The 26,832-nt window shown below is 43.0% G+C and overlaps 2 protein-coding genes across 3 annotated transcripts in view; both read left to right on the forward strand.

Annotated features, from left to right (window-relative positions):
• Positions 1-3,273, forward strand: part of sos2 (SOS Ras/Rho guanine nucleotide exchange factor 2) — a 99,227-nt gene extending 95,954 nt beyond the window's left edge. The window contains exons 23-24 of one of the 2 annotated variants that reach the window (XM_033026566.1): positions 487-590; positions 1,463-3,273. In XM_033026566.1, coding sequence (XP_032882457.1) covers positions 487-590; positions 1,463-1,948 — 590 coding nt within the window. In that variant the 3' untranslated portion in view covers positions 1,949-3,273. The remainder of the gene's footprint in view (positions 1-486; positions 591-1,462) is intronic. The other variant, XM_033026567.1, reaches the window with a different exon arrangement.
• A 3,728-nt stretch (positions 3,274-7,001) lies between these two features.
• Positions 7,002-20,482, forward strand: vcpkmt (valosin containing protein lysine methyltransferase). Its single transcript, XM_033026568.1, has 5 exons — positions 7,002-7,283; positions 9,870-9,980; positions 15,216-15,288; positions 16,331-16,450; positions 20,279-20,482. The coding sequence occupies exons 1-5, from the start codon at positions 7,036-7,038 to the stop codon at positions 20,387-20,389; spliced, it is 663 nt and encodes a 220-aa protein (XP_032882459.1). The 5' UTR covers positions 7,002-7,035; the 3' UTR covers positions 20,390-20,482.
• The last annotated feature ends 6,350 nt before the right edge of the window (positions 20,483-26,832 follow it).

The raw sequence follows: 26,832 nt of genomic DNA on the forward strand, positions 1-26,832 counted from the left end.
CACTGCTTCTAATGGCGGGTTCAGCAACAGATGAGTCTTCTATAAAACATAAGAGGTTCCACAGCAGCACTGTTAGCACTGCTGTATTTATAAATGCTGTATCTCAGCGCAAGGACCCATCTTCCATCTTAACCGTGATCGCGTGGGTATCACTCGTTTTACAAAGGCATAGAGTCATAAAATTATACATTATGGAAACAATAGGTTTAATACTTAATGTGACGCGTTAGTTCGTTAGTGTAGTTAAATGGCAAGAGAATTAAAGGAGAAAGATAATTATTTGTAGATTTATAGGAAAGTAGAGGGAATGATACTCGGGGGTGGCTCAGAGGGTTGACATGGGCTCGGATGGGCTGAATAGCCAGCGTTTTAGAAAGCAAATTGTAATAAACTGACAGAACTTTATAAATACAATTAGTATTGTGTTATATTGAGCAGCTAAATTATAAGTGATTTCACCTCAATGTCTCCTTTCACCACTTCCAGAATCTCACTCCATTTCAAGTCTTCATAGGTCGAGTGAAGATTTGCCTGCTCCACCTCCTATTCCTCAACGAAGGAAGCCTGATCTAGACTTGACAAATTTGAAGGTAAAGGAAGCGCTGCGGGCTGTCAGAGGTTCTGCTCTGGTGACTTTATCTGCTGATCCGCTTGCCCTCACCATCTGCCACATCCCACTGGCCCTCAGTATTTGTTCAACTTCCACCCACATGTCCCTGTGTGCCATCGTCCTGTATTCATTCCACTGCACAGAGTCACGGCTGCAGAATGGGGTGTCGTGTCATGGGCAGAATGGTGGCTAGAGGGTGCCAGACAGGAAATTCTCAGTCTGTCAAATGATCATTCTGTTGTTGAATCAAAGTGAGAGTGTGTAGGAAGGAACTGCAGGTGCTGGTTTAAACAAAAGATGGACACAAAAAGCTGGAGTAACTCAGCGGGACAGGCAGCATCTCTGGAGAGAAGGAATGGGTGATGTTTCGGGTCGAGACCCTTCTTCAGACTGAGAGTCGGGGAAAGGGAAACACAGAGATAAGGAAGGGTAAGGTGTGACATCAAAAGAGATGGAGATCAAGGAAAATGTAGAGCAGATCGTTGTTAGCTAGGAGAAGGTCACAACAAAGCTAACAGATAGAATGTAATCGGGGACAGTCAGACTGGTTGGAGAACTGGGAAGATGGAGAGAGAGAGGGAAAGCAAGGGTTACTTGAAGTTAGAGAAGTAAATGTTCATACCGCTGGGGTGTAAGCTGTCGAAGCAAAATATGAGGTGCTGTTCCTCCAATTTGCGCTGGGCCTCACTTTGACAATGGAGGAGGCCCTGGACAGAAAGGTCAGTGTGGGAATGGGAGGTAAAAATCTAACTTCGGGATAACTTATGGTGTACAGTATATATCTTAATGTTTCATTGACGTTTCTGAATGAATGAGAAGAAGCTCTGACGGCTGTATTTTCTTTGTTTCCAGCTGAGTTCCAGTATTCCGGATAGCCCGCCAGCTATTCCCCCCCGGCTGCCTCGGATTCCTGCATTGAGTGCTCCCTCTGACGGGTCTCTGCACAGTCCGCCTCCACCTCCTCCAAGGGATCCACTGCCTGACACGCCTCCACCCATACCTACCAGACCTCCTGAGATCTTTATGAACGATCCGTTTAATCTTCAGCCACCGCCAAAGGGGGGCGGCCTTCACCGGGATCAAGATTGGTACAGGGAGTCTGGCACTAACCTCAACTCTCCCAGCACTCCTCCTCCAACACCCTCGCCCAGGGTTATACGACGTTGTTCCAATCACAACAACCCCACCTACCCGTCTGCTCCTCCCGTACCTCCCCGACAGAACTCCAGTCCACAGCTGCCAAAACTTCCACCAAAGACTTACAAGCGAGAGTTGTCTCACCCTCCCTTGCACCGAGGCGGACCACCTCTGCTGGAACATGCAGAGATCCCTCAGTGACACCACGCTTCCTTGCCAGAACTGTGGCAAAGTGGGCAAACTGCATTAAGGCACTGAGGCAAGAAAATGATTTGCTGTTTTTGAAGCTTTTTTTTGTCTTCTAATTGTCGGTAGCCGTACAGTGGAGGAGACTGTCATTGAGAACCTGATGTTGGAGCAGACTTGAATCATCTTGTTTGTCTCAGACCACAGCGTAGATTACTGCTGTGATATTCTCTCAGGTGATCAGCCATGTTTTCTTTCCTCAGACTTGCAGTGCCAACGTTATTACCTTGCAGTGTGTAACAAAAGTTTGCATTTGCACTGTACACTTGACTTAAATTATTTGAACTACTCATTGCACTGAGCCCACAGGATAAATCCCTGAGACTTATTTGAGCTCTAGTGGCCTTGTTAAACGATGGAATTTTACAGACATCAGGAAGGTCATGATGCTGATCATTTGTGACCTATTTAGTTGTTTGTTTGAGCTGTACAGGAATTTTACTGATGCCGTGAATATTTGGTGCAGATTAACCAGACTGAGTTTATAAAATACGGCACCACCTTCACATGGTTGATTTTGTGTCTTGTGTTCTATTGGTGGCTGCTCCAAATATTAGAGAGAAAATATAACACTAATTTGGAATTTTTGAATGGAAAAAGTTGTCTAACCTCCACTAGAATGTAGGATACTGTAGCCAGTTTGTGAAACAATAAGCAGTAATAACTAAAGATTATAACATTTTGTTCACTAATTATTGTAAGCATACATTTTTTCAGATGTGCCTTTTGATTTCATTTGCAAATGAGTAACTTCAATTATCCAGTCATCTGAGCACTCAAAATTGAGAGCAGACATGAGAGGTGAATGTACAGTTTTGTTTTTATGTTACACATACAGATAATGACAGCTGTTTTCTTTACACTGAAGTGAATTATGTGAACAGTCTACCTACCACCTGTATGTAAAATTTGAATCTGAACTGCTGTGGATCGATAACAGACAAAAACCTTTCTGATGCAAATCGCAGTGCTAAATTGGCTCTGCCGTAGCATTTGGTTCCATCCCCCTCTTTCAGTATTGTATTTCAACCAGCATACACTTCAAAGCTTTACTAAGGAAAAAAAATAGTAGCTATGACTTCAATTTGCCCACTTGCCAGTAACAGGTGGTTTATGAAGAGGTGAAAGATTGTGTTGGTTACCAGTTGTGTTGTAGCTGCTTTATTGAAGTGGCAGTAATCATGGTCTATTCATGTAATGTTATGTGGCCTTTCAACTGTACTTTGTATCTGTGTCCTTAATAAGATCAATAAATTACTCAGTCTTAATTTTTACTTAAACATTCACAATCACGTATGTCATCATTAACAACTTAAACTAATAGAATGTGAATCTTTTTAAATGTTTTGACTTTTTAAAATTGACATCTCTTTCAGAATTACCTTTAGTTATTTATGTGAGTAATTTTGTTCTTCTGTTAAGATGTGTTTTCAAGACAAGGTCCTGGGGAAGTCATGTTCTATTAAGGGAAATATCAGTTCTGGGATTCATCTCATCTTCCTGCATCTGCAGGATATGTATCAAAAGGTTAGTGAAGAGCTCCAACCAATATTGTTGTCCACTTTATGATCTTGGCCTGAGAGTATATAGACTACTTTGCAATTGAAATAGTTAATGGGAGGTGGACATGGCTGGTCAGACTGGCATTTATGGTCATTCGCTAACTATCCCGAAACCAAAGTAAAACGCGATGCTGGAGGAACTCAGCACATGAGAGAGCAGAGAATGGACAGGCGATGTTTCGGGTCTGAACCCTTCTCCAGAACGAATGAGAAATGAGTTTGGAGATATGGAGAAGATTGTGGACTTGTGTGAGGTTCCACGTGGGGAGGCACATATCTAAGGAGGCAATTACACATGTGAACATTGCCTTGCCAGACCGAGAGGTTGTGTGGGTGTCGGTGAGTACATTCAGTGCCCGCTGTGTAGGAAGGAACTGCAGATGCTGGTTTACACCGAAGATAGACACAAAGTTCTGGAGTAACTCAACGGGACATGCAGCATCTCTGGAGAGAAGAAATGTGTGATATTTCAGGTTGAGACTCTTCTTCAGACTGAAGGGTGTCGACCCAAAATGCCACCCATTCCTTCTCTCCAGAGATGCTGCCTGTTGCTCCAGCATGTTGTGTCCACATTCAGTACCCAGTCTGATGGCATTTCCTGCTTATTTTTCCTGTGCTCTAAATTGTTCTACCATACTGCATTTCGTTACTGAAACAAGGGTCCATTCCTCTTTCCGCAATCATTTTGTCCCCACATTTGTTCAAATTATTGTGGCTTTGCACCAAACGATAGGAAATCTGATGGCTTCCACCGCTGTGATTGACTACTTTGTTTTCAAAACAACCATTATGACGTGACCTTGCTTTAGAAATGTTTGACTTTCTCATATTTGTAAGCATCAAAATCAATACATTTTGATTTTTGTTTGGAATAATGAACAATCAAAGTTCAGGAAGATTGAAACATGCACTCCAGCACTGTGTCTAATTGTGTATTAGCAGTAGTTCCTTGATTCCACATCAAGATTTCCATCACAGTGTGCGCCCACATTACTGCTGGGGAGGTGGTGGGAGGGGAGGTGTGGAAGGAGAGACATATGTCTTGATGCTGAAAGACGGAGTGAAAACTCAAATGTCAGGGTTCATCTATGACTGAGGATCTTCATCCTGCTGGATGGACATTTGCTCCAAGAGTCCCCATTGATTTGACACCAGACTCCACAAACAAGACACCGTTACAAACGGCATCGTAGGAAGAGATAAACAAGTGAATAGAGATTGTAGGTCAATGGATTTTCTAAAGCTTTGTTGAAGTGCAACACAAACAAAACTGACCCAGTAGAGGCAGCTGTGCCGCCACACCAGGGTCCAGTGGTCGGCCCAGTACCACTGAAGGTACACAGTGTGCATTGGCTCGCACCGTCACGATCAGGTTTACCTTGAATAATTGATCATTTATTGCATATTTATTTGTTATGTTTAATGTGCCTGAGAAGTTGCAGTCGGTAATAATCTCACTGCCCGATGTCGAAGTCTCGATCCGTAACAAGACTGAAGGACTCGAATCATTAACCATCAGCAGTGATTTATTTTTCTTGCACAAGGGGAGATGCGTCTCAATCAAAGGCTGTGATTACAATTTGCGTTCCCAGTCTGAAGAAGGGTCTCGACCCGAAACGTCACCAATTCCTTTGCTCTATAGATGCTGCCTCACCCGCTGAGTTTCTCCAGCATGTTTGTCCACCTACAACTCCTGCGTTAGTTTATTTATACACCAAGACGACTATTGATGATGTTACGTAGATTAATGTGTTGATCATCAGGTCTGCACATAATACGCAAAGAATACGACTTTTGATGGTCCGGACGTAATACATAAAGACAATGACTTAAGTAGATCGGAGATAGATTCAAAATGCTGAAGAAGGGTCTCAACCTGAAATGTCACCTATAGGGGGGTTGCACGTAAGGTCACCGGGTCAAAGGGCTTGACGCACGGAGCTGCTCAATCCATCTGGAGAACATCGCAGCTTCTGGTATATTTTGTTAATACACGAAACACGTACTTTCCTACCTGTTAAAAACCGCCAAAATGGTGATTTTGTGCGCTGTAAAAAATTGTGGAAGTCGGGGTAAGCGTGAGAGACATCTATCCTACTTCAGAATTTCAAACGTGAAGAGAAATGAAGGTAAAGAGAAGCGAGAGCTGAAGGGACAACTTAAGTCGTTGGCGAACATTGGCCGTGCAGATATCAAATTGGAAAATATTGGGAATTATCGCCTTTGCTCACGGCATTTCATCAACAGTAAGGCATTATGTATGTTTTTTCTTTATTCATTTGTTATCTAAAAAGTCTCAGAAGTGATAAATCTGGCTGTAAAATTTTTAAATCGCCCATGGTTCTGAAGTGGGTTTTACATGCAAAAAGAAAACGCTTCTGAAGCTAAATTTATCATTAAAAAAATCTCCAGACTTACGAGTGGTGTGTGGAAAAGTAAGTTTTCTATCATGCTATCGAGATGTATATTTTGGCAAATAATAAAATGTTCTGACAGCTTAAACACCCACTCCCTTTCAATAGGATATTGTCAATTTGCTGAGGTTGATTATGTCCAATTAACAGCTAACAATTATGCCATTCCTTGGCTTGCATCTGAGTAAAATGTAATTCAAAACTCACGTACCATGGTTTACGATTTTTAAAAATGATACATTTTGCTTCAGAGGCGTTTTCTTTTTGTATGTAAAAACCCACTTGAGAACCATGGGCTATTTAAAAATTTTACAGCCAGATTTATCGCCCGAAATTGACCATTTCGGCGGGTTTTAACGGGCCTGCTACGCTGGAAACATTGTTAAGTGCTTACCTGCAGTTCATCGCGTGTACTCCAGTTGGCGTAGCGTAGCAACAGTACAGGTCATGGTTCGTGACCCGACTGCCGTGCAGCCTCCCTATATTGTGTCAAGTGTCCCATGAGGATTTGTGATACCAAAGGGTGACAAATACCCGGCTCATGAAGCCAGTCGCCCAGCAATGGGAGGGGTGGCGACCGTCCCCTCCACTGCCCGGGGGGGGGGGGGCGCTGGCCCCGTCCACTGTGCCGAGCCCTTGGCGCAGCCGCACTGAGGTCCCCTCCGGCCACCCGTCCCCCCCCCCCACATCGTTGGCGCAGCCGCACTGAGGCCGCCCTGACCCTACTTGGCGCAGCCGCAGTGAGACCTTCTCGGCCAGCCCTGGCGCAGCCGCAGTGAGGCCGTCTCACACACACACACACACACAGTTGGCGCAGCCGCAGTGAGAACTCCTCGGCCAGCCTTAGCGCAGTCGCAGTGAGGCCGTCTCACACACACACACACACACCTCGTTGGCGCAGCCGTAGTGAGGCTCACACACACACCGTTGGCGCAGCCGCAGTGAGGCCGTCTCACACACATTCTCTCCCCCCCCGTTGGCGCAGCCGCAGTGAGGCCGCCCCCTCCCCCACACCGTGGTCTCCGTGAGGCGCCGGCGGCACGGGCACGGGCGGTGGCGGTTGGTTATGACGGAGTGCTTCGTGCGCCCGGTGGAGCGGCGAGCCGGGTCGCCATTGCGGCTGCGGCAGCGCGCCGTGGGCGGGGTGGGGGCCGTGGTGTGGGACGCGGCGCTCGTGCTCGCCAAGTACCTGGAGCGCGCGTGGCCGCGGCTGGGCGACGGGAGCGCGGATGGTGGCGGCGGCGGCGCCCGGCCCGTGGTCGTGGAGCTGGGCGCCGGCACCGGGCTGGTGGGGCTGATGGCCGCCTCACTCGGGTGAGTGCCGGCCCGGCCCGGCCCTGCAACCTCTCCCACACATGCACCCTGTACAAGTGGCTGCTAAATAATCCCAACCTCGACTACCTCCTCTGGCCATGATAGTATGTATGATAGAGTACTCATCATCATCATCTTAGTCAACTTCATCTGCAGCTGTCCTCAATACTCATGACCATCGGACCAAGACTAGTGTAGCTGGGACATTGTTGGGACACCACATGTATAAATTCATTTGCAGGATAAATGACTCTAAAAATGTAATTATTGTGGCCTTGCCAAACATAAGGGTTAGCACTACACGCTACGAATCCCAGCTGTGGAGACACTGGTATTGTTGTCTCGTTGTAGGACATTGATCATTCTTTTAATCTGGATTTTTAACTTATGTATTGTGGTTTTTAAAAATATATAATTTATGATGCTTTTATAGTGATATACTAAGATTTTATATGTACTTTATGATATTTAATATGTAGGTATGTTGCAAAGCCTACCTGAAGCGTCCTTGAAAATCTTCCGTTGTGGGTGTGCGCGATTTTGGCGCCGTTTAGAGGGGGCGGGTTTAAAACGCGATTTTCTCTAAGCTGTTCCAATCGAAAATGTTCAGCCTAGTTAATTATTAACGAAAAATCGCTGGAAGACCCCGTCGCAAAAGCTATTATTAGGTTTAAAGGCCTTGAATAATAGTTATAGTAGTTTAAAAATCAATCTTTAAACCCGCGACCGTCACCAACCGCTGGGTCTCATAAAGCAAATAGCAGAAGTTAGGTTGTATATTTTTACATTAAAAAGGGCTTCTAAAGAACCCTTTATACAAAGTTTACTATTGCGAGTAGCTCAATTTGGCCCCATTATATCGCGCAGTATTTTTCTCGGCATTTGAGGCACAAATCTACCGCAATGTGAACGTTCTAAACCAGCGCGTTCCACAGGGACCCACTGGAAAGCTGATTTAAATGGGCATTTATTTACAGCAATTAAACACTAAATTCCTTCCATTTGGCCTATAAATTAATGTAAATGAGATTTAAAAATCATGTTTTATTGTGAATTATTTGTGAATATTATTTGGACATTTAGGCTATTTAAAAATGTTAATCATTTATTAAGAAATGGATAGATGTTTAGATCTAGTAATTGAAGTCTGAAATTAGCTACAATTAGGTAACTAACTAATTATATGCTTTAATTTCAGGTCATCCAAGTAAGATTATTTTATATTTGTTTCAGAATGCTTCAATCTATGATAACTGAAAATTTCATTCAGTTCTCTTAATTTTTAAGAAAGTTATGGGCTTTTGACTGTTCACGATCACAGCTTTTTTGTTATGTCCATAGAAAATCAATAGGGAACAAGATGCTCATTTCCCAGTATGAAAATGGCCATAACTTTTTAAATACTTGAGATATGAAAGTGAATTAGGTGTCAAATTAAACTTATTTTTATGCTTTATCTGATGGGATAAATTACAGACTTGATTTTTAAAATCTCAAAATTTTGTAACATTGCTATAATATGCAATGCATTTTTTTAAATGTAATGTTGCCCCTTGTCTGGACCTCAAGTCCGTAATAAAGTTTATTATTATTATTATTGTTTACCGGTTTGGGCAAGTTGGGCCGAAGGGCCTGTTTCCACACTATCACTCTGTGACTCCATGAAGTTAGAGAAGTCAATATTCACAAGTTGTTGGAGTAGAACTAAGCCGTTCAGCCCATCGAGTCCACTCCGCCATTCAATTAACCCTTACATTCCCTCCCCCCCCCCACTGAAGTTGCACCGGCTTCAAAGTCGTCTGTTGAATCTCATTCTCTTCTCGTTCTCACTTAGCTGACAGCTAACAACGAATGGCCTGTTTGTTTGCTTTATCGTTGTTACTTTTTTTGCACATCTTTCATTAATTTGTTCTACATCACTCGTTTACCTTTCCCCTGACTCTCAGGCTGAAGAAGGGTCTCGATCCGAAACATCACCAATTCCTTTTCTCCAGAGATGCTGCCTGACCCGCTGAACTACTCCACCGGTAGGCATTTCCTGCTCTGGAATCCTTATCCCACCCTATCTTCACCCAGATTCCAAGGCTTCACTGATGGTGCAATCCTTGGGAACTCCTTTTAGAAACATAGAAACATAGAAATTAGGTGCAGGAGTAGGCCATTCGGCCCTTCGAGCCTGCACCGCCATTCAATATGATCATGGCTGATCATCCAACTCAGTATCCCGTACCTGCCTTCTCTCCATACCCTCTGATCCCCTTAGCCACAAGGGCCACATCTAACTCCCTCTTAGTTTTGTTAACTTTTCCCACTTCCACCTCTTTCACTGTTTAAAAGCTTACTTTTTCACTTACATTTTAAATGTGCCATTGCTAGATGTATCTTGCTGTGATATAAAAATAATGTACAAAATATGTCCAAACTGTTAATAATCAAAAAATTAAAGTGAGCTGTAGCCATTTGTTTTGCTTCATGCATTTTGTTGTTATGGCAGAATGAATGGAATCCTATTTGTTAGTTTGTGGTTGTGCAAAGCGGATAAACAAGATCACATATGTTTAAGTATAAACATATGTCTTTTTTCAGGGCAAATGTCACAGTCACAGATCTTGAAGAGTTGCAAGATTTACTCAACGTAAACATCAATGATAACAAGCACTTGGTCACTGGTTCTATCCAAGCCAAGGTACTTAAATGGTTTGTACTTGTTTGACTTTAACATTTATAATGATTTTCAGCCATTTGACAGCTTTGGCCCATTCAGAATAAAAGTTTAAGTTGCTCCTACTTCAACTTCAATGACGCCGCTTTCATTAGATCCACAATTTTTTTAGAGTTGATTATTCAAAATAATTAACCTGGCAGATGGACACAAAATCCTGGAGTAACTCAGTGGGACGGGCAGCATCTCTGGATAGAAGGAATGGGTGACGTTTCAGGTCGAGACCCTTCTTCAGACTCAACCTGAAACGCCATTGGTTGGCGGGTTGGCGGGACTAATAATAATAATAATAATAAATTTTATTTTCGGGAGCCTTTCAAATCTCAAGGTCACCTTACAAAGATTAAACAGAAGAGAAAAAACAACATATAGTCGGAGAAAAATAAATAATAAGGACATCATCAATACACAAATTAAAGATAGAAACCGCTCCAAAGACACAAAATAAAAAAAAACACAATGTGAAGAGAGAGCAGCGGCAGCTAAAGCGCGCCAGCGTCCACTCTCTCTTCCGACAGCCATCTTGGACACAGACTAACAAAGTACCTTACACACAGAAAAATCATCCCCCCACAGTGGTTACCACTGTGGGGGAAGGCACAAAAGTCCAGTCCCCAACCCCAGTTCTCCCAAAAGTCAGGCCTATTAAGGCCACCGCTGTTGCCTCAACGGAGGCCCGATGTTCCTGGCCGTTCTGGCCGGGTGGTCTTGCCCCGGCATCGGGAGAGTCCTCACAGCGGCTGGGCCACCTGGAACGGCCGCTTCCTAGCAGGGGATTGTCGGCTTCCGAAGCCGACAAGGACGCACCGAGTTGGAGCTCCCAGGCCCCCGATGTTAATGTCGGCGCCGCAGACCCGCAGCCCGGAGGTGTTGCTCTCGGCAGTCCAGCTCACCGGAGCTCCAGCGCGGCGACCCAGGCAAGGCATCGCCCGCTCCGCGATGGCGCTCCAGCGCTGTGCCGCCACCGAAGCCGAGGTGCTGGGCGGTCCCCACCAGGAAACGGCGCTCCAAGCCCGCTGGTAGGCCACGAGGACGGGTCGACGGGCAGCCCAGAGAAAAAGCTGCCTCACCGACCAGGTAGGGACCTAGAAGTAAGGTTACCTCCTTCCCCCCACAATAAGAAGTCCATTTCTCCGAAAAAACGACGAACAAAACTAACTAAAAACTGGGGGGGAAAATGAATTAAACGGACGGCTGCTGGTTAGCAGCCGTTCCCCAAGATGGCTCCTCCTGTCATATGCTGAGAGAATGGAGCAGCTGGGCTTGTACACTCTGGAGTTTAGAAGGATGAGAGGGCATCTCATTGAAACATATAAGATTGTTAAGGGCTTGGACACGCTACAGGCATGTAACATGGTCCCGATGTTGGGGGAGTCCAGAACCAGGGGCCGCAGTTTAAGAATAAGGAGTAAGCCATTTAGAACGGAGACAATGAAACACTTTTTCTCACAGAGAGTGGTGAATCTGTAATTCTCTGCCTCAGAGGGCAGTGGAGGCAGGTTCTCTGGATGCTTTCAAGAAAGAGCTTGATGGGGCTCTTAAAAATAGTGGAGTCAGGGGATATGGGGAGAAGGCAGGAACGGGGTACTGATTGGGGATGATCAGCCATGATCACATTGAATGGCGGTGCTGGCTCGAAGGGCCAAATGGCCTACTCCTGCACCTAGAGGGGGGTTGCACGTAAGGTCACTGGGTCATAGGGCTTGACGCATGGAGCCGCTCAATCCATCTGGAGGACATCCGTCACTATATGTTATTAATGCAAGAAACGCGTACTTTCCTACCTGTTAAAAACCGCCAAAATGTTGAAGTTTTACGCTGAAAAAAATTGTGGTAGTCGGGGTAAGTGTGAGAGACATGTACCCAACTTTAGAATTCCAAAAGTGAAGCGAAATGAAGGTAAAGAGAAGCGAGAACTGAAGGGACAACAGCAGCTAAAGTGCTTGGTAAACATTGGCCGTGCAGAAATCGTAATTGAAAATGGGAATTATGCATTTGCTCACTGCATTTCATCAACCGTAAGGCATTATTTGTGTTTTTTCTTGATTCCTTTGGTATCTAAAAAGTCTCAGAAGTGATCAATCTGGCTGTAAATTTTTCTTCAGATGCGTTTTCATTTTGTATGTGAAAACCCACTTGGGAACCATGGGCGATTTAAAAATTTTACAGCCAGATTTATCACTTCTGAAACTTTTTAGATGCCAAAGAAATCCAGAAAAAACACAAATAATGCCTTAGTTGATGAAATGCAGTGAGCAAACGGCCAATGTTCGCTAAGCACTCTGTCTGTTGTTGTCCCTTCAGCTCTCACTTCTATCTACCGTCATTTCTCCTCACTTTTGGAATTCTGGAGTAGGCTAAATGTCTCACACGCTTATCCCGATTTCCATACTCATTTACAGCGCAAAAATTGACATTTTCGGCGGGTTTTAACGGGCCCGCTACGCTGGAAACAATGGTAAGTACCTATCTGCAGTTCATCGCGTGTAATCTATTTGGAGTAGCGTAGCAACAGTACGGGTCATGGGTCGTGACCCGACTGCCGTGAAACCCCCCTATTGTCTATTGTCTCCCCTTCCTTCTCTCTAGAGATGCTGCCTATCCCACTGTTACTCCAGCATTTTGTGTCTATCATTGGCATCTTCCTATAATTAACCAGGCTTAAGAAAGGCGGGAACAAAGTACCAAAGAGAATGAAAACGAATATCTTGACTTTCGGTTGCTGCTGTTCAGCCACAATTAGTTGCATCCTTTGGGATTTCAGAAAAAGTTAATTGAAAGTGATGGGATCAAGCAAAATACATTTTGCCCTTTCATACAATTTTGAATCTTTTACATTGAAATTGCTACGGTGAAGGCCTAATTTAAACCTTTGTTTAATGTACTGGATTGGTAGCCATGGTGATCCAATAGTTCAATGGTGCTTTTATTCTCCCATGTGCAAACCAACAGTGGAATTCTTTAGAATAATCTTTTAGAGTAGACCCTCGAATAGAATCCCTTGGAATAGGCTCAGAAGCTGCAATGTGAGCCATTCAAGTGTCTTGATTGTATTGAATAATCAAAGCAAATACAGAACAACATTGGGAATCAAAATGTAATTTCTTGGATTTTGTATATCGTGTTTTGTATATGGAATGCTATGTAAATGATGACTGGAGACAAGAAAGAGTAAGCATTTGTTTGCAAAGGCTGGCCTATAAGTTAAATAGCTGTTAAAGTGAAAGTTCTGTTAGAATGAACCCCTTCATTGATCACTGCTTCATGCCATTGCTATGCCAAACATTATGCCATTACTTTTTAACTACACTGCGTTTGGTGTGTTCAAGTGACCTTGGTCAGACCGCATTTGTGGAGAATTGTGAGCGGTTTTAGGCCCAATATCTGAGGAGGGATGTGCTGGTGTTGGAGAGGGTCCAGAGGAGGTTTAGGAGAATGACCCCAGGAATGATTGGGTTAACATATGATGAGCATTTGACAGCACTGGGCCTGTACTCGCTGGAATTTAGAAGGATGAGGGGAGACCTCGTTGAAACGTCACCTAATAATGAAACGCCTGGACACAGTGAGTGTGGAGAGGATGTTTCCACTAGTGGGAGAGTCTAGGACCAGAGGCCATAGCCTCAGAATAAAAGGACGTACCTTTAGAAAAGAGATGAGGAATTTCTTTAGTCAGAGGGTGGTGAATCCATGGAATTCATTCCCACAGACGTCTGTGGAGGCCAAGTCAATGGATATTTTTAAGGAAGAGATTGGCAGATTCTTGATTAGTAAGAGTGTCGGGGGTTATGAGAAGAAGACAGGAGAATGGGGTTGAGGGGAGAAAGAAAAGATCTGCCTTGATTGAATGGCGGAGTGGAATCGATGGGCCAAATGGCCTAATTCTGCTCCTATCACTTATGACCTTATTATCATATGACCTGCTCCACCATTTAATGCGATCATGGCTGATTTTTTACACCAGCGCCATTTTCCTGCATAACTCCTAAAAGCAGAATATCTAAAGATTTCTATCATGCCCTGTTCTTCTCCTAGAACTTATGAAAGTGGAATTATCGTTAGTTCTGTTGTGGATGGCATTTTTGAGTTGAAGTGTTAATCTTCCTCTGGTTGGGTTTTTAAGTGTTTGTGAATTCTGCACCTTACAAATAAAGTATTTCTTTTTCATTTTGTGAGTTATTTTAGGAAGGAGATAAGGAGAAATGTCTTTAGTCAGAGGGTGGTGAATCTGTGGAATTCATTGCCAAAGAAGGCTGTGCAGGCCAAGTCAATGGATATTTTTAAGGCGGAGATTGACAGATTCTTGATTAGTGCGGGTGTCGGTGGGTTATGGGGAGAAGGCAGGCGAATGGGGTAAGGAGGGAGAGATAGATCAGCCATGATTGAATTGCAGAGTAGGCTTGATATGCCGAATGGCCTAATTCTACTCCTATAACCATATAACAATTACAGCTCGGAAACAGGCCATCTCGGCCCTTCTAGTCCGTGCCGAACACTTATTCTCCCTTAGTCCCATCTACCTGCACTCAGACCATAACCCTCTATTCCTTTCCCGTCCATATACCTATCCAATTTATTTTTAAATGATAAAATCGAACCTGCCTCCACCACTTCCACTGGAAGCTCATTCCACACAGCTACCACTCTCTGAGTAAAGAAGTTCCTATCCCTTATGACCTAATAATGGTATGAACTGGAAAAATGAAATTAAAATGTTGGCCTCTGTTTCAAGAGATTGGTGAGTCGAATAGTTTAGTTGCACGCCGTTTGCGATATCCCATGTAGAATGGTGTTTTGAATTTTTAGCTTCCAACTTCTGCTCCTAACATTGTAAATTAGTTTTAATTTAGAGATACAGCACGGAAACAGGCCCTTTCGGCCCACCTAGGGATCCCCGCACATTAACACTACCCTGCACACACTAGGGATAATTTACATTTATACCAAGCCAAAAAACCCATGCAGGTCACAGGGAGAACGTACAGACAAGCACCCGTAGTCGGGCTCGAACCGGGGCCTCTGGCACTGCAAGACAGTAGCTCTACTGCAGCGCCACCGTGCTACCACCAAACATTGTCGGGACAGTGAGATTTTAATGTAGTCAGGGAGCAGTGCATCGAGTGGGATAGGGCTGAGGTGCTTGAGGGCTGAGTGATGCTTTTTTTCTGTACAACTGCCGTGTTAATGTTTCTGTATGTCATGTTTTGCAGGGGTGAGACTATCACAGACCTTCCATCTGACCCAGATTACATCCTTGTGGCAGATTGTATTTATTATGAACAGGTGTGTGCTAATGGTTTTCATGAACTAATGTATCTGACTTTTATTACAATAAGAAATATTTTTACAGGAAACTTAAGTTGTTCTTGTTCTTACGTATAATAGTATCTTGAATCTTGCACCCGTGGTGTGCATTTAATAATGCTGCTCTTTCAATCAATCAATCAATCAATCAAATCAACCTTTATTGTCATCTTGCAAAGCAACAGTTGTACAGTGCAAAATGAGAAGACGTTTCCCAGGGAATACCGGAGCATCGCACATCAAACTTAAACATTTCACACATAATAACAGTAAAAACAATCCAGTCCCTGATGACAGTATAAATAGTTAAAAGCAGGTAAAACTGCAACATTAAAATACAGTAAAAACAGTAATTAAAATGCCCAGGGCAGCTGATTTGAGTGGCCAGTGCCAGAGTTATTAAATTGTCAGTGCAAAGCCGCAGAATCAGGTGGAGTGACTGTTTAGCAGCCTCGCAGCCTCACAGCCTGTGGCAGGAAGCTGTTTAGCAGTCTGGTAGTCCGGGCTTTGAAGCTATGGTATCTCTTGGCTGATGGCAGGAGATCCAGGTGTGTGTGGAGGGGGTGCAGTTTGTCCTTAGCTATTCTCAGAGCTTTTTTCAGACAGCGGCTCTGGAACAGTTCTTGTATCGAGGGTAGGGGGACGCCAATGATCCTCTCTGCTCCCCTCACTACCCTCTGCAGAGCCTCCTGTAGTGCAAATACAATTTAAACACATTAGAAAAATGCAATGGGCAGAGAAGATTACAAACTGTCTTCTACTAACATTTTAACAAAATGGGAATTTTAATTTTGTATCAAATTATGCCTTGTTTCCATAAATATGTCAGGTTTGTAGACCTTGTTATAAGATAGTTAAATTTAATATTTTTGCCTTAGTTAACCATTTGTAAGATAACTTAAATTGTGTAATGCACTGCCCCTTACAATAGCTTTCAGCCAGTCCTTGTGTAGTGTTGGGTTTATGTAAACAATAGTTGCGTTCTCCATATTGTGGGTTAATCCATGCGTTGGCCTTGCAGTCCTTAGAGCCATTGCTGAGAACGATTAAAGATCTTTCAGGAAACAAGACCTGCATCATATTAAGCTATGAAGAGAGGACAATGGGAAACAACCCTAAAGTCGAAAAGCTTTTTTTTGAGGTAGGTTTTGCTTTGGAACTATTGTTTCATTTATTTCATCGGATGACGCTAATCTTAAGGTAGCTTGAATCGATTGAGGTATTGACAACCTCGAACTTGTTGGGAAGAAACCCAATATTTATAATTAAAACATTGAGCTATCTCAGTTTTAGCCATTCTGATTGTTCTGACCAGATTTTGTCAGGTGAAAGCACAGCAATATGATGTGGATTATATATATAATTATAGGAAAATGAACTTAAATCGTTGAGGAGCTTGAGAAGTGATTGCATGGTCATAGTTAATTGTTATTATATTATTAAAGATGCAGAGCTGGTTTGCTTTACATTCAACATGAACTTCTCTCTGATTACGAATGGTTCGCATTCAGGACCATGTTAAGGCTTTAACCAAAATCCAGTTATAGTTCATCTCATATTTCGCTTGGGCACCTTACAATCCAGTGGTATGAATATTGATTTATCTAACTTCAAGTAACCCTTGCACCCCCTCTCTCCATCCCCTGCCCCACCCAAGTCATACAAGCTTCAAAGTCGTCTTGTTGAGTCTCAATGTACTGGTTTTCACCTAGAACACAGCTGACAATGGCCTGCTTCCATTATCATCGTTACTTTTTTACATATCTTTCATTCATTTGTTCTACCTCTCTCTACATCACCGTCTATATTTCTCGTTTCTCTTTCCCCAATCTCTCAGTCTGAAGAAGGGTCTCGACCCGAAACGTCACCTATTCCTTTTCTCCAGAGAACCTGCCTGTCCCGCTGAGTTACTCCAGCATTTTGTGTCTATCTTCGGTTTAAACCAGCTTCTGCAGTTCCTTCCTACACATTAAGAGCGGGGAGCAGGAAAGTTAAATGGATGACTGCAGAAAATGATGATTCTGAGATATACAGTAATGTTTGGGACAAAGACCATTTATTTATTTGCCTCTGTACTCTGTACTTAGAGATTTGTAATAGAAAAAAAACACATGTGGTTAAAATTCACATTGTCAGATTTTAATATATTTTGGTTTCAACATGTAGAAATTAGCCATGTTTATACATAGTCCCCCCATTTCAGGGCACCATAATGTTTGGGACACAGCAATGTCATGTAAATGAAAGTAGTCATGTTTAGTATTTTGTTGCATATCCTTTGCATGCAATGACTGCTTGAAGTCTGCGATTCATGGACATCACCAGTTAGGCTGTGGGCCGAGCATCGAAAAAGTGTCTAGAATTTAACTTTTGTGACCCATTCTGTAATTCCTTGCTGAGGTCTATTTAAACCATATATTACAGCCTACAGTGCATGTCCACACAAAACACTTTTGTGTGTGAATGTGCATGGGGCTCTGAAGAGTGGAGGGGCAGAGACTAAAGAATAACTAGAAAAAACATCTCATGCCCCCCCCCCCCCCCCCCCCCCGCGCGGAGATGATCCAAACACACTCCGAGTTCCCGAATCGGCCGCGGCTTCAACATGTTCAACATAGGCCCCGCGGATCAGAGCATTTTTTCTTGGTAAATGATTGCAGGCAGCTCCGAGATTAGATGTTAAAGAAGACTTAATTGACTTCAACAAGCTGGCATTAGTGACAACTTTTAATTTAATTTGTTCAATATAGACAAAGTTCAAGTCCTCAACTTCAGCCTCCAGATCAAATTTTTCACATAATAAGAGATTGAAATTAAATTAATTGAAGTCCATACAGATGAATTTTCATAATTTCAGACTTTAGATCTTACCTTTCAGTTCCAGTTGATTCACAATGTTTCACTGGTCCCATGACTTGTCTCCCTGTCTAGCTAGCCTGAAACACAGCACACGATTGATCAATTGGCGTACAATACAATGTCAAACGTGCTTTGATTGGACAATTACTACTCGTAAAATTTGAGGCTTTTCTCATATTTTAAAAATATGCGCAGGTTTTGTTCTTGACGAGTTTCAGGTATGATCTATCTAATATTTTTACACAACATGTTAAAAACGCAGGTAGATACGTGACTTGGTTCACAAAATGAAATGAAAAAGCACCTCGGCCCACAGCCTAAGTTGCTGGGTGTCTTCTCTGGTGATGCTCTGCCAGGCCTGTATTGCAGCCATCTTTAGCTTATGCTTGTTTTGGGGACTAGTCCCCTTCAGTTTTCTCTTCAGCATATAAAAGGCATGCTCAATTGGGTTCAGATCGGGTGATTGCCTTGGCCACTCAAGAATTGACCATTTTTTTTAGCTTTGAAAAACTCCTTTGTTGCTTTAGCAGTATGTTTGGGATCTTGGATCATTGTCTTGCTGTAGAATGAACCGCCGGCCAATGAGTTTTGAGGCATTTGTTTGAACTTGAGCAGATAGGATGTGTCTATACACTTCAGAATTCATTATGCTACCACCATCAGCAGTTGTATCATCAATGAAGATAAGTGAGCCAGTACCTTCAGCAGCCATACATGCCCAGGCCCATAACACCCCCACCACCATGTTTCACAGATGAGGTGGTATGCTTTGGATCTTGGGCAGTTTCTTCACTCCTCCATACTTTGCTCTTGCCATCACTGATATAAGTTAATCTTTATCTCATCTGTCCACAACTGTGGTTGCTCTTTTAAGTACTTCTTGGCAAACTGTAACCTATGGCCATCCTATTTTTGCAGCTAACCAGTGGTTTGCATCTTGCAGTGCAGCCTCTGTATTTCTGTTCAAGAAGTCTTCTGCGGACAGTGGTCATTGACAAATCCACACCTGACTCCTGAGGAGTGTTTCTGATCTGTCGGACAGGTGTTGGGGGATTTTTCTTTATTATAGAGAGAATTCTTCTGTCATCAGCATTCTTTATTATAGACAGAATTCTTCTGTCATTCCTTGGCCTGCCAGTCCCTTTGTGATTAGTAAGCTCACCAATGCTCTCTTTCTTCTTAATGGTGTTCCAAACAGTTGATTTTGGTAAGCCTAAGGTTTGGCTGATGTCTCTAACAGTTCTATTTTTATTTCTCAGTCTCATAATGGCTTCCTTGAATTTCATTGGCACAACTTTGGTCCTCATGTTGATTAACAGCAATAAAAGTTTCCAAAGGTGATGGAAAGACTGGAGGAAAGACTAGGGGCTGAGAGCTCTCTTATACCTGCATTAGGAGGCATTTAAACACACCTGAGCAATTACAAACACCTGTGAAGCCAGGTGTCCCAAACATTATGGTGCACTGAAATGGGGGGACTATGTATAAACACAGCTGTAATTTCTACATGGTGAAACCAAAATGGATAAAAAAATACCCTTTAATAATATCTGACAATGTGCACTTTAACCACATGTTTAAGAAGGAACTGCAGATGCTGGAAAAATCGATGGTAGACAAAAATGCTGGAGAAACTCAGCGGGTGAGGCAGCATTTATGGAGAGAAGGAATAGGCGATGTTTCGGGTCGAGGCCCTTCTTCAGATTGATGTCGGGCGGGAAAAAGAAACCGATTTTTTTTCTATTATAAATCTCAAATTGTGGAGTACAGAGGCAAATAAATAAATGATGGGTCTTTGTCCCAGACATTATGGAGGGCACTGTGGTCTTGCAAAAATCTTTTGTTAGATGGGCAAAGCTGAATAATAGCATATTTTTGTTCATGATTTGCTCTGTTTTCTCCCTGTAATGTGTTGGCTTGCTTGAGTGGCTGGATGTGAAAGTTAATGTTGAATATGTAATGCTGGGTGGTCTACTGCCAAGGTGCTGGGACCATCACGCTGGTCATTGGGATATATAGTATGTGTGGACTGGAAAGGTGAAATGAGATTTGTGGGAAAGGCTCTCGCCCTTCAATTGAATAACTTCCAGCATCCCTTGTTCCACATCAGCTTTTGCAGACTGATTTTGAAATAGAAGAGATCCCACTGGACAAGCAAGATGAGGAATACAGAAGTGAAGACATTCATGTTCTCCACATCAGACGGAAAAGTCGCCGTTAGGAATGTTTACCGTGAAATAAATCACCAAGTTGGTTTTACTCTTTGACACGAGCGTATCCAAAATAAAAAAGTGGAATCCTAGTGTAATAATAATTTATGTGTTGTTGTATCAACTGCACAAGCACGCGTTAATGACATGTTTTTACAGCCACTGGCAGTGGTATTCGGCCCTCTGGATATGTCATCTGCTTTTCTGTCTGGTCGAATATCCTTGTATTGTTGTAATATTTTTCCCCCTTGGCTCATTCTTAGTCACGCGTGTGACCAAAAATATGAAAAGTTGTGGAATACTAATTCTAATTCTGAAAGCATTACAGGTATATTGTTTTGTGCTGTGTACATGATTCTTTTTTATTTATTTTTTTGAAGTTTATCAAGTGAAATATTTGTTATGCTGACAATATTTGTTTAGGGTCAGAGGTCAAATACAGAACCATTTTTTCCCCATAACTCAGTTTTATCTTACAAACTGAATTTAAAAAAAGCTAAAATGTTCATATCTTTAGCAGACATGCACTATAGTTCTGTAGGTAGGAAAATAGCAATGAATAAGATTGATCTCTTACGCAGAAATTTTAATGTATTACTTTATGTGACGCCATCTGGTCACGTGTGTGACATTTTGGTTCGCTTCCCAAAGAATTGCCCCCTTGCGCAGTAATCAGGTTGCATGGTTCCTGTTGCAGCTGCTGCTTTAGCTTTGACCGTTGAGTTAATGTGTACAATAACTACACAGATGCTCCCCGATTTACGATGCTTTGACGTACGATATATTTTGACTTTACGACAGTGCAAACGCTGGGCAGCGGCAGGGAACACATTGTATTAAATGCCTTTTCGATTTACAATATTGACGATTTACGATGGATTTATCGGAACGTAACCCCATCGTAGGTCGAGGAGCAGCTGTATATAAAAGGCACCGCAGGAGGGGCATCTGGTTAATGCTGGTGGGTCATGAACAGTTGAGCTTTCTTGTCTCCCATTGAGTCCAGATGTGAATGTTATGGAATGTTTATTTGTCTGGCTGACAGATCACTTGTCCCTGTGATAACATTTTTCTCTTTTAATCGTAAGAAATAGTAGAATTAAGCCATTCGGCCCATCAAGTCTACTCCGCCATTCAATCATGGCTGATCTGTCTCTCCCTCCTAACCCCATTCTCCTGCCTTCTCCCCATAACCTCAGATACCCGTACTAATCAACAATCTATCTATTTCTGCCTTAGAAATATGGTGCTCAAAATGGCTCACAATATTCTAAATGCAGCCTGACCAGCGCCTCAGCATTGCATCCCTGTTTTTGTATATAAGCCCTCTTGAAATAGATGTTAGCATTGAATTTGCTTTCTTACGTTATATTCAATTTTTTAAACTGAATTTAAAAAAAGTCTTTGGAAAAGCCACTGAATGGGTTTATTGTTTTATCACCACTGAACTACCTCGCAGAAATGCAGAAGTCCATCATTTATTCAATAACTTATCAGAAATAATCTGAAATTTAATTTCTATCATTTTTAACTTTAATTTGCATAACCTGTACTTTAATTTGATCTATATCTCTGCAGTCATGATTCTATGCTAACTTTATGCAGCAAATGTTTACCATTATCAAACTTTTGTTCATTTTGTAATGCACGTTTACACAAAAGTATATTTAAGTGATTAACAAAGCAAAAACATCTGGTATTTTTGCTACATTTTTCTTTTGCCCAGCACCAACAAATATCCATGTTCAAGCAGATCAGATGTTATAAAAGCGAGTTAATTTTCCATTGGTTATTCTTAGGTTTAGTATCTTTATTTGCCTAAAGGAACTGTATATTTTCAAACATGTATGTTAAAGGTATTTGACATTTGTCCTTTACAGATATTGGCAAATTTATATCAGACAGGGATTCAAAATGTTGGAGTCCAAATGTTGTCTTCAAGTACTCACTTGTGTAGAGGGAGCTCCAATTACTTCTGATTTAACAATGCTTCATACTTTTATATTCTCATATAATAAAGGAGGAGGCTATTTGTCCCATTGAATCTTTGCTGGCTCTCAGAACTTCTTATGGGTTCCATGTGCCCCATTTATCTCTCTGTAACCTATTCCCTCTCACATGCCCATCAATTTCCCCCCCCAATTCTCCTTTCGACCACTAACACTGGTGGCAGTCTGCATTTGCAAATTAACATGCCAGTAAGTCTTTGGAAGGTGGAGGAAGGCCATCAGGGAAAGTGTGTGAGTAGCAGAGGGACTGAAGCTGTGGGGCAGCAGCTAGAACTGTAGCTGCACAGCAGAGCTTCCCCTTGTGTGATTGAATGCTGCCTACCTACAGCCTGGAGTTTGCAATACCTCCCCATTGCAACACCACCACTTCATTCCAAGACTGGCATCAGAAATACTTCCAATTCATGAAGGACATGCCGTTCTTGAGCATGGACTAATACAGCTGTCGAATTGGTGATCATTGATTAAATTCACTATGGGTAAGTGAAGGTGAACTTGATAAAGGAGAGGAATTTGGGTCAGGATACAATGGAAGCTAACAAAAGTGCTGTGGAATTTGTAGATTAAATAAAATTATATCTAGACATAAATCTCATATATATATATCGTCTAACATAAAATAACTTGTTAAACTGTGGATAGTATTAACGATAACATAAAACGTTATAGTTTGAACTCATAAACATTCATACTAGCATTGTTAAATTGAGCATATTAAAGTTATGTGAGGTTCGAAGTCCTGACTACTTCCCCAGTGTGGTTTTCTGCAGCTTGAGTTGATTGTTCAATGACATATTTTGGCTGGATTACCACAACCAGAATGTGGAGGTGCAGATTCACAGCAGCAGTTGTACATTTTCAATTCATAGTGAAATGTGTGGACTGTGATTAAGTACTGCACGTCGTGATTCCTCAGCAGTAGAGCCCCCCCCCCCCCCCCGACTTCATCCAACAGAACCCAGCTACGAATCAGACCACACTAAGGCGTTGTCAAGTAAGATTTGTGCCGGACAAGTGTTGGGCAATTATCTTCACCAACAAGAGCATCTCATTGCTTATCATCAGTACCATTGCAGAGTGTTCTATCATCAGCAGTGTGGGGATTACCATTGATCAGAAACTCACCATGAACAGCAACATGAATTGTGGTTACAGGGGCAGGTTAGAGGCTGGGTAACCTGCCGTGACCCACTCGCCATTGCAAGGTCCTTTCCACCATCTACAAGGCACAGCTCACGAGCATGAAGAAATATTCCCATTACACGCATGAGTGCAGCTCTGGCAACATTAAATCATAATCATATTTTATTAGCCAAGTAGGGTTTTGCAACATATTTCGTTTGCCAAATCAGCCATACCAATAAAAAGCAACAAGAACACACAAAATACATGTTAACATAAACATCCACCACAGTGTCTCCTCCACATTCCTCACTGTGATGGAAGGTGAAAAAATGTTCAATCTCTTCCCTTTGTTCTCCTGCGGTCGGGGGGGCCTTGAGCCTTCTGTTGACGGGACGATCTTGGTTCCAGTAGCCGGCAGCGTTTGGGCACTCACATCGGGGCGATCAAGCTCCTGCATCGGGGGGGATCTCAGCTCCCCCGTGCTGGGCAATCGGACTAAACCCTCTGCTTCGTTGTAACTCCCGACATCTACGGTCTCTACCCGAGACAATGAGCTCCTCGATGGTGAAATCTGCAGGCCCTGTTTGGATCGTCGATCCCAGGCAAGGGGTCGCAGACTCCGATGGTAAGTCCACGGCCCCGCGGTGCGGCTCAAAGTCAGTCTCGAGCGTGGCTGTCAACAACATGATGTTAGGCCGCAGAGTGACCGGAGATACGATCCGGAAAACAATCGCATCTCCGGCGAGGTGAGAGATTGAAAAAAAATATTCCCCCATCCCCCACGTAAAACAAACCAGAGAACATTATCACAAACTTTTAAAACACTAAAAATAACAACAACAAAAAGACACTGTTAGCGATCCGGCCATCGTGCGGCGCCCCCTGGTGTTAAACAAATTATTTTGAGAATAAAGTCTCCAACCCAGCATTGTAAACATACAATACGTCTGCAATTACTTGTCTACCCTGCAGCAACAGCATCTCCCAGACCCACAATCTCTACCAGCAGAAGAAGCCGGGTCAGGAGGAGCACAGCATTGTCACCTGCAGATCGCATACAACTCTAACATGCAAGCATAGTCCTCCATCTTGGTGATAGACACAAAATGCTGGAGTAACACAGCGGGACAGGCAGCATCGCTGAAGAGAAGGAATGGGTGTCGTTTCGGGTCGAGGCCCTTCAGACAGAGTCAGGAGAGAGGAAGACCAGAGATATGGAAGGGTAAGGTGTGAAAACGACAGATCAAAGCAGACGATGATCAAGGAAATGTTTCATTGTTAGCGGCGGGGGGGGGGGGGGTGGGGAGGGTGACGAGGCATACAATCAGAAAAATTAATCAGGTGGACAGTAGTCGGAGAACTAGGGAGGGGGAGGGAAGGAGAGAGGGAAAGCAAGGGTTACTTGTAGTTAGAGAAATCATATTCCTAACACTGGGGTGTAAGCTGCCCAAGCTAAATATGAGGTGGTGTTCCTCCAATTTGTGCTGGGCCTCACTCTGACAATGGAGGAGGCCCAGGACAGAAAGGTCAGTGGGAATGGGAGGGGGAGTCTTACCTGGGTCAGTGTGGAGTACCTTCACCAGTACTGCAGCAGTTCAACAACCTGGCTCACCGCCATCTTCAAAGGCAATAAATATTGGGCCTTGCCAACAATGTCCACATTCTCAAAACTAAATCAAGAATACTGATGGCTGCTTGCTCCGTGAAGATTTGGATGGCATTGGGTAGGATGGTAACGTTTTGGGGTCCCAGCCAGTCCAAGTTCAGTAGAAATGTAAATACGGAGAATGGATATCGCCTGGGTTTGGTAGTAACATTATGTCTGAGCATGAGATTCATTGCTTGAGAATGTAACCCCATCTTTCAGTTTGTAGAGTCATCGTTGTGCAGTCACATGACATGTTGCCGTGAGATCCCTTCTGGTGATGTAAATAATATCATAAGACAATTCAAAGGGGGCCACTGTCTTGCAATCAAAAAATTACCCATCTCAATTAATGCACTTGTATTGTTTGTGGGACTTTCTGGGTAACAACTTTTCTTATAAAAGTGATTTTAACAATTGTCTGAAGCAGGTTTTGTCCCGAAACATCAGCAATCAACCCGGCGTGCACAATCAAATAAGATCAAGTTGTCCTACAACTTTAGGCTGTGCACGCCATATGCAAGAAGAACTATCCATGTTCTCCAGGGATGCCTGACCCTCTGAGTTACTCCAGCACTTTGTGCCTTTTTTTCTCTTTAGAAATAGTTCTTTAAGGATGTGTATTAACGCAAATGGCTTCATTATCTTTTAAAGATTAGGATTTTGAATCAAACATTTTGATTAGATGGAGAAAAATAAATAATTGTTTGTGGAATGGGCTAGGTCTGATCAAATGGACCTTTCATTTTCCCCTGGTGAATGTTATGTTAATAATCAGAAGTTGTTTGTAGTCACAAGTTCCCATCTTTTGACCTTGGTGTAAAAATATAAATAGCCTGTTGCAGATCTAGTTGTAGCCAGTAAATGAATCAGAATCAGAGGCGGCCAATAACTTGATCTCCTGGTTGCGAAACACTTTAACTCCCCCTCCCATTCGCACACTGACCTTTCTGTCCTGGGCCTCTTCCCCTGTCAGAGTGAGGCCCAGTGCAAATTAGAGGAACAGCACCTCATATTTCGCTTGGGCAGCTTACACCCCAGCGGTATGAATATTGACTTCTCTAACTTCAAGTAACCTTTGCTTTCTCCTGTGTCCTGGTTTCACACCTTACACTTCCTTATCTATGTATAAAGTATATAACGTTTCCTTTATTGTCATTCAAACTTTTAGTTTGAACGGAATTGCGTACCTTGCAGTCATGACAGAAAATAAAATAACAGAACACACAATGAACACAGTTTAACATCCACCACAGTGAGTCTACCAGGCACCTCCTCACTGTGATGGAGGCAAAAGTCTTAAAGTCCTTGTCTCTTCCCTCCTTGTTCTCCCTCTGCGTTGAGGCGATCCAGGCTTTGGATGTTGAGCCCCCCCCCCCCCCCCTTCCCTATCCCCTGACATCAGTCTGACGAAGGGTCTCGACCCGAAACGTCTCCCATTCCTTCTCTCCAGAGATGCTGCCCGTCCCGCTGAGTTACTCCAGCATTTTGTGATTATTTTTGGTTTAAACCAGCGTCTGCAGTTCCTTGCTACACACCTGCTCTTGGAGCTGGTGTTGATCTGGCTGTGGTACAAACTTGAAGGCCGAGGCAGATAAGTCATCCTGAATGAATCTGGCCAGGAGCGCTGTTGAGCTGTAGGCAGGAATCTTTGTAGTTTTCACCATGCAGTTAT

Source organism: Amblyraja radiata, chromosome 9 (genome assembly GCF_010909765.2).
Source record: "Amblyraja radiata isolate CabotCenter1 chromosome 9, sAmbRad1.1.pri, whole genome shotgun sequence".
NCBI classification, from domain to species: Eukaryota; Metazoa; Chordata; class Chondrichthyes; order Rajiformes; family Rajidae; genus Amblyraja; species Amblyraja radiata.

Coding starts and splice junctions, on each gene's coding strand:
- vcpkmt (XM_033026568.1), top strand. CDS start 7,036: ATGACGGAGTGCTTCGTGCGCCCGGTGGAGCGGCGAGCCGGGTCGCCA. Junction 9,981..15,215: donor CAAGCCAAGGTACTTAAATG/GTTTGTACTTGT, acceptor CATGTTTTGCAG/GGGTGAGACTATCACAGACC. Junction 15,289..16,330: donor ATTGTATTTATTATGAACAG/GTGTGTGCTAAT, acceptor TTGGCCTTGCAG/TCCTTAGAGCCATTGCTGAG.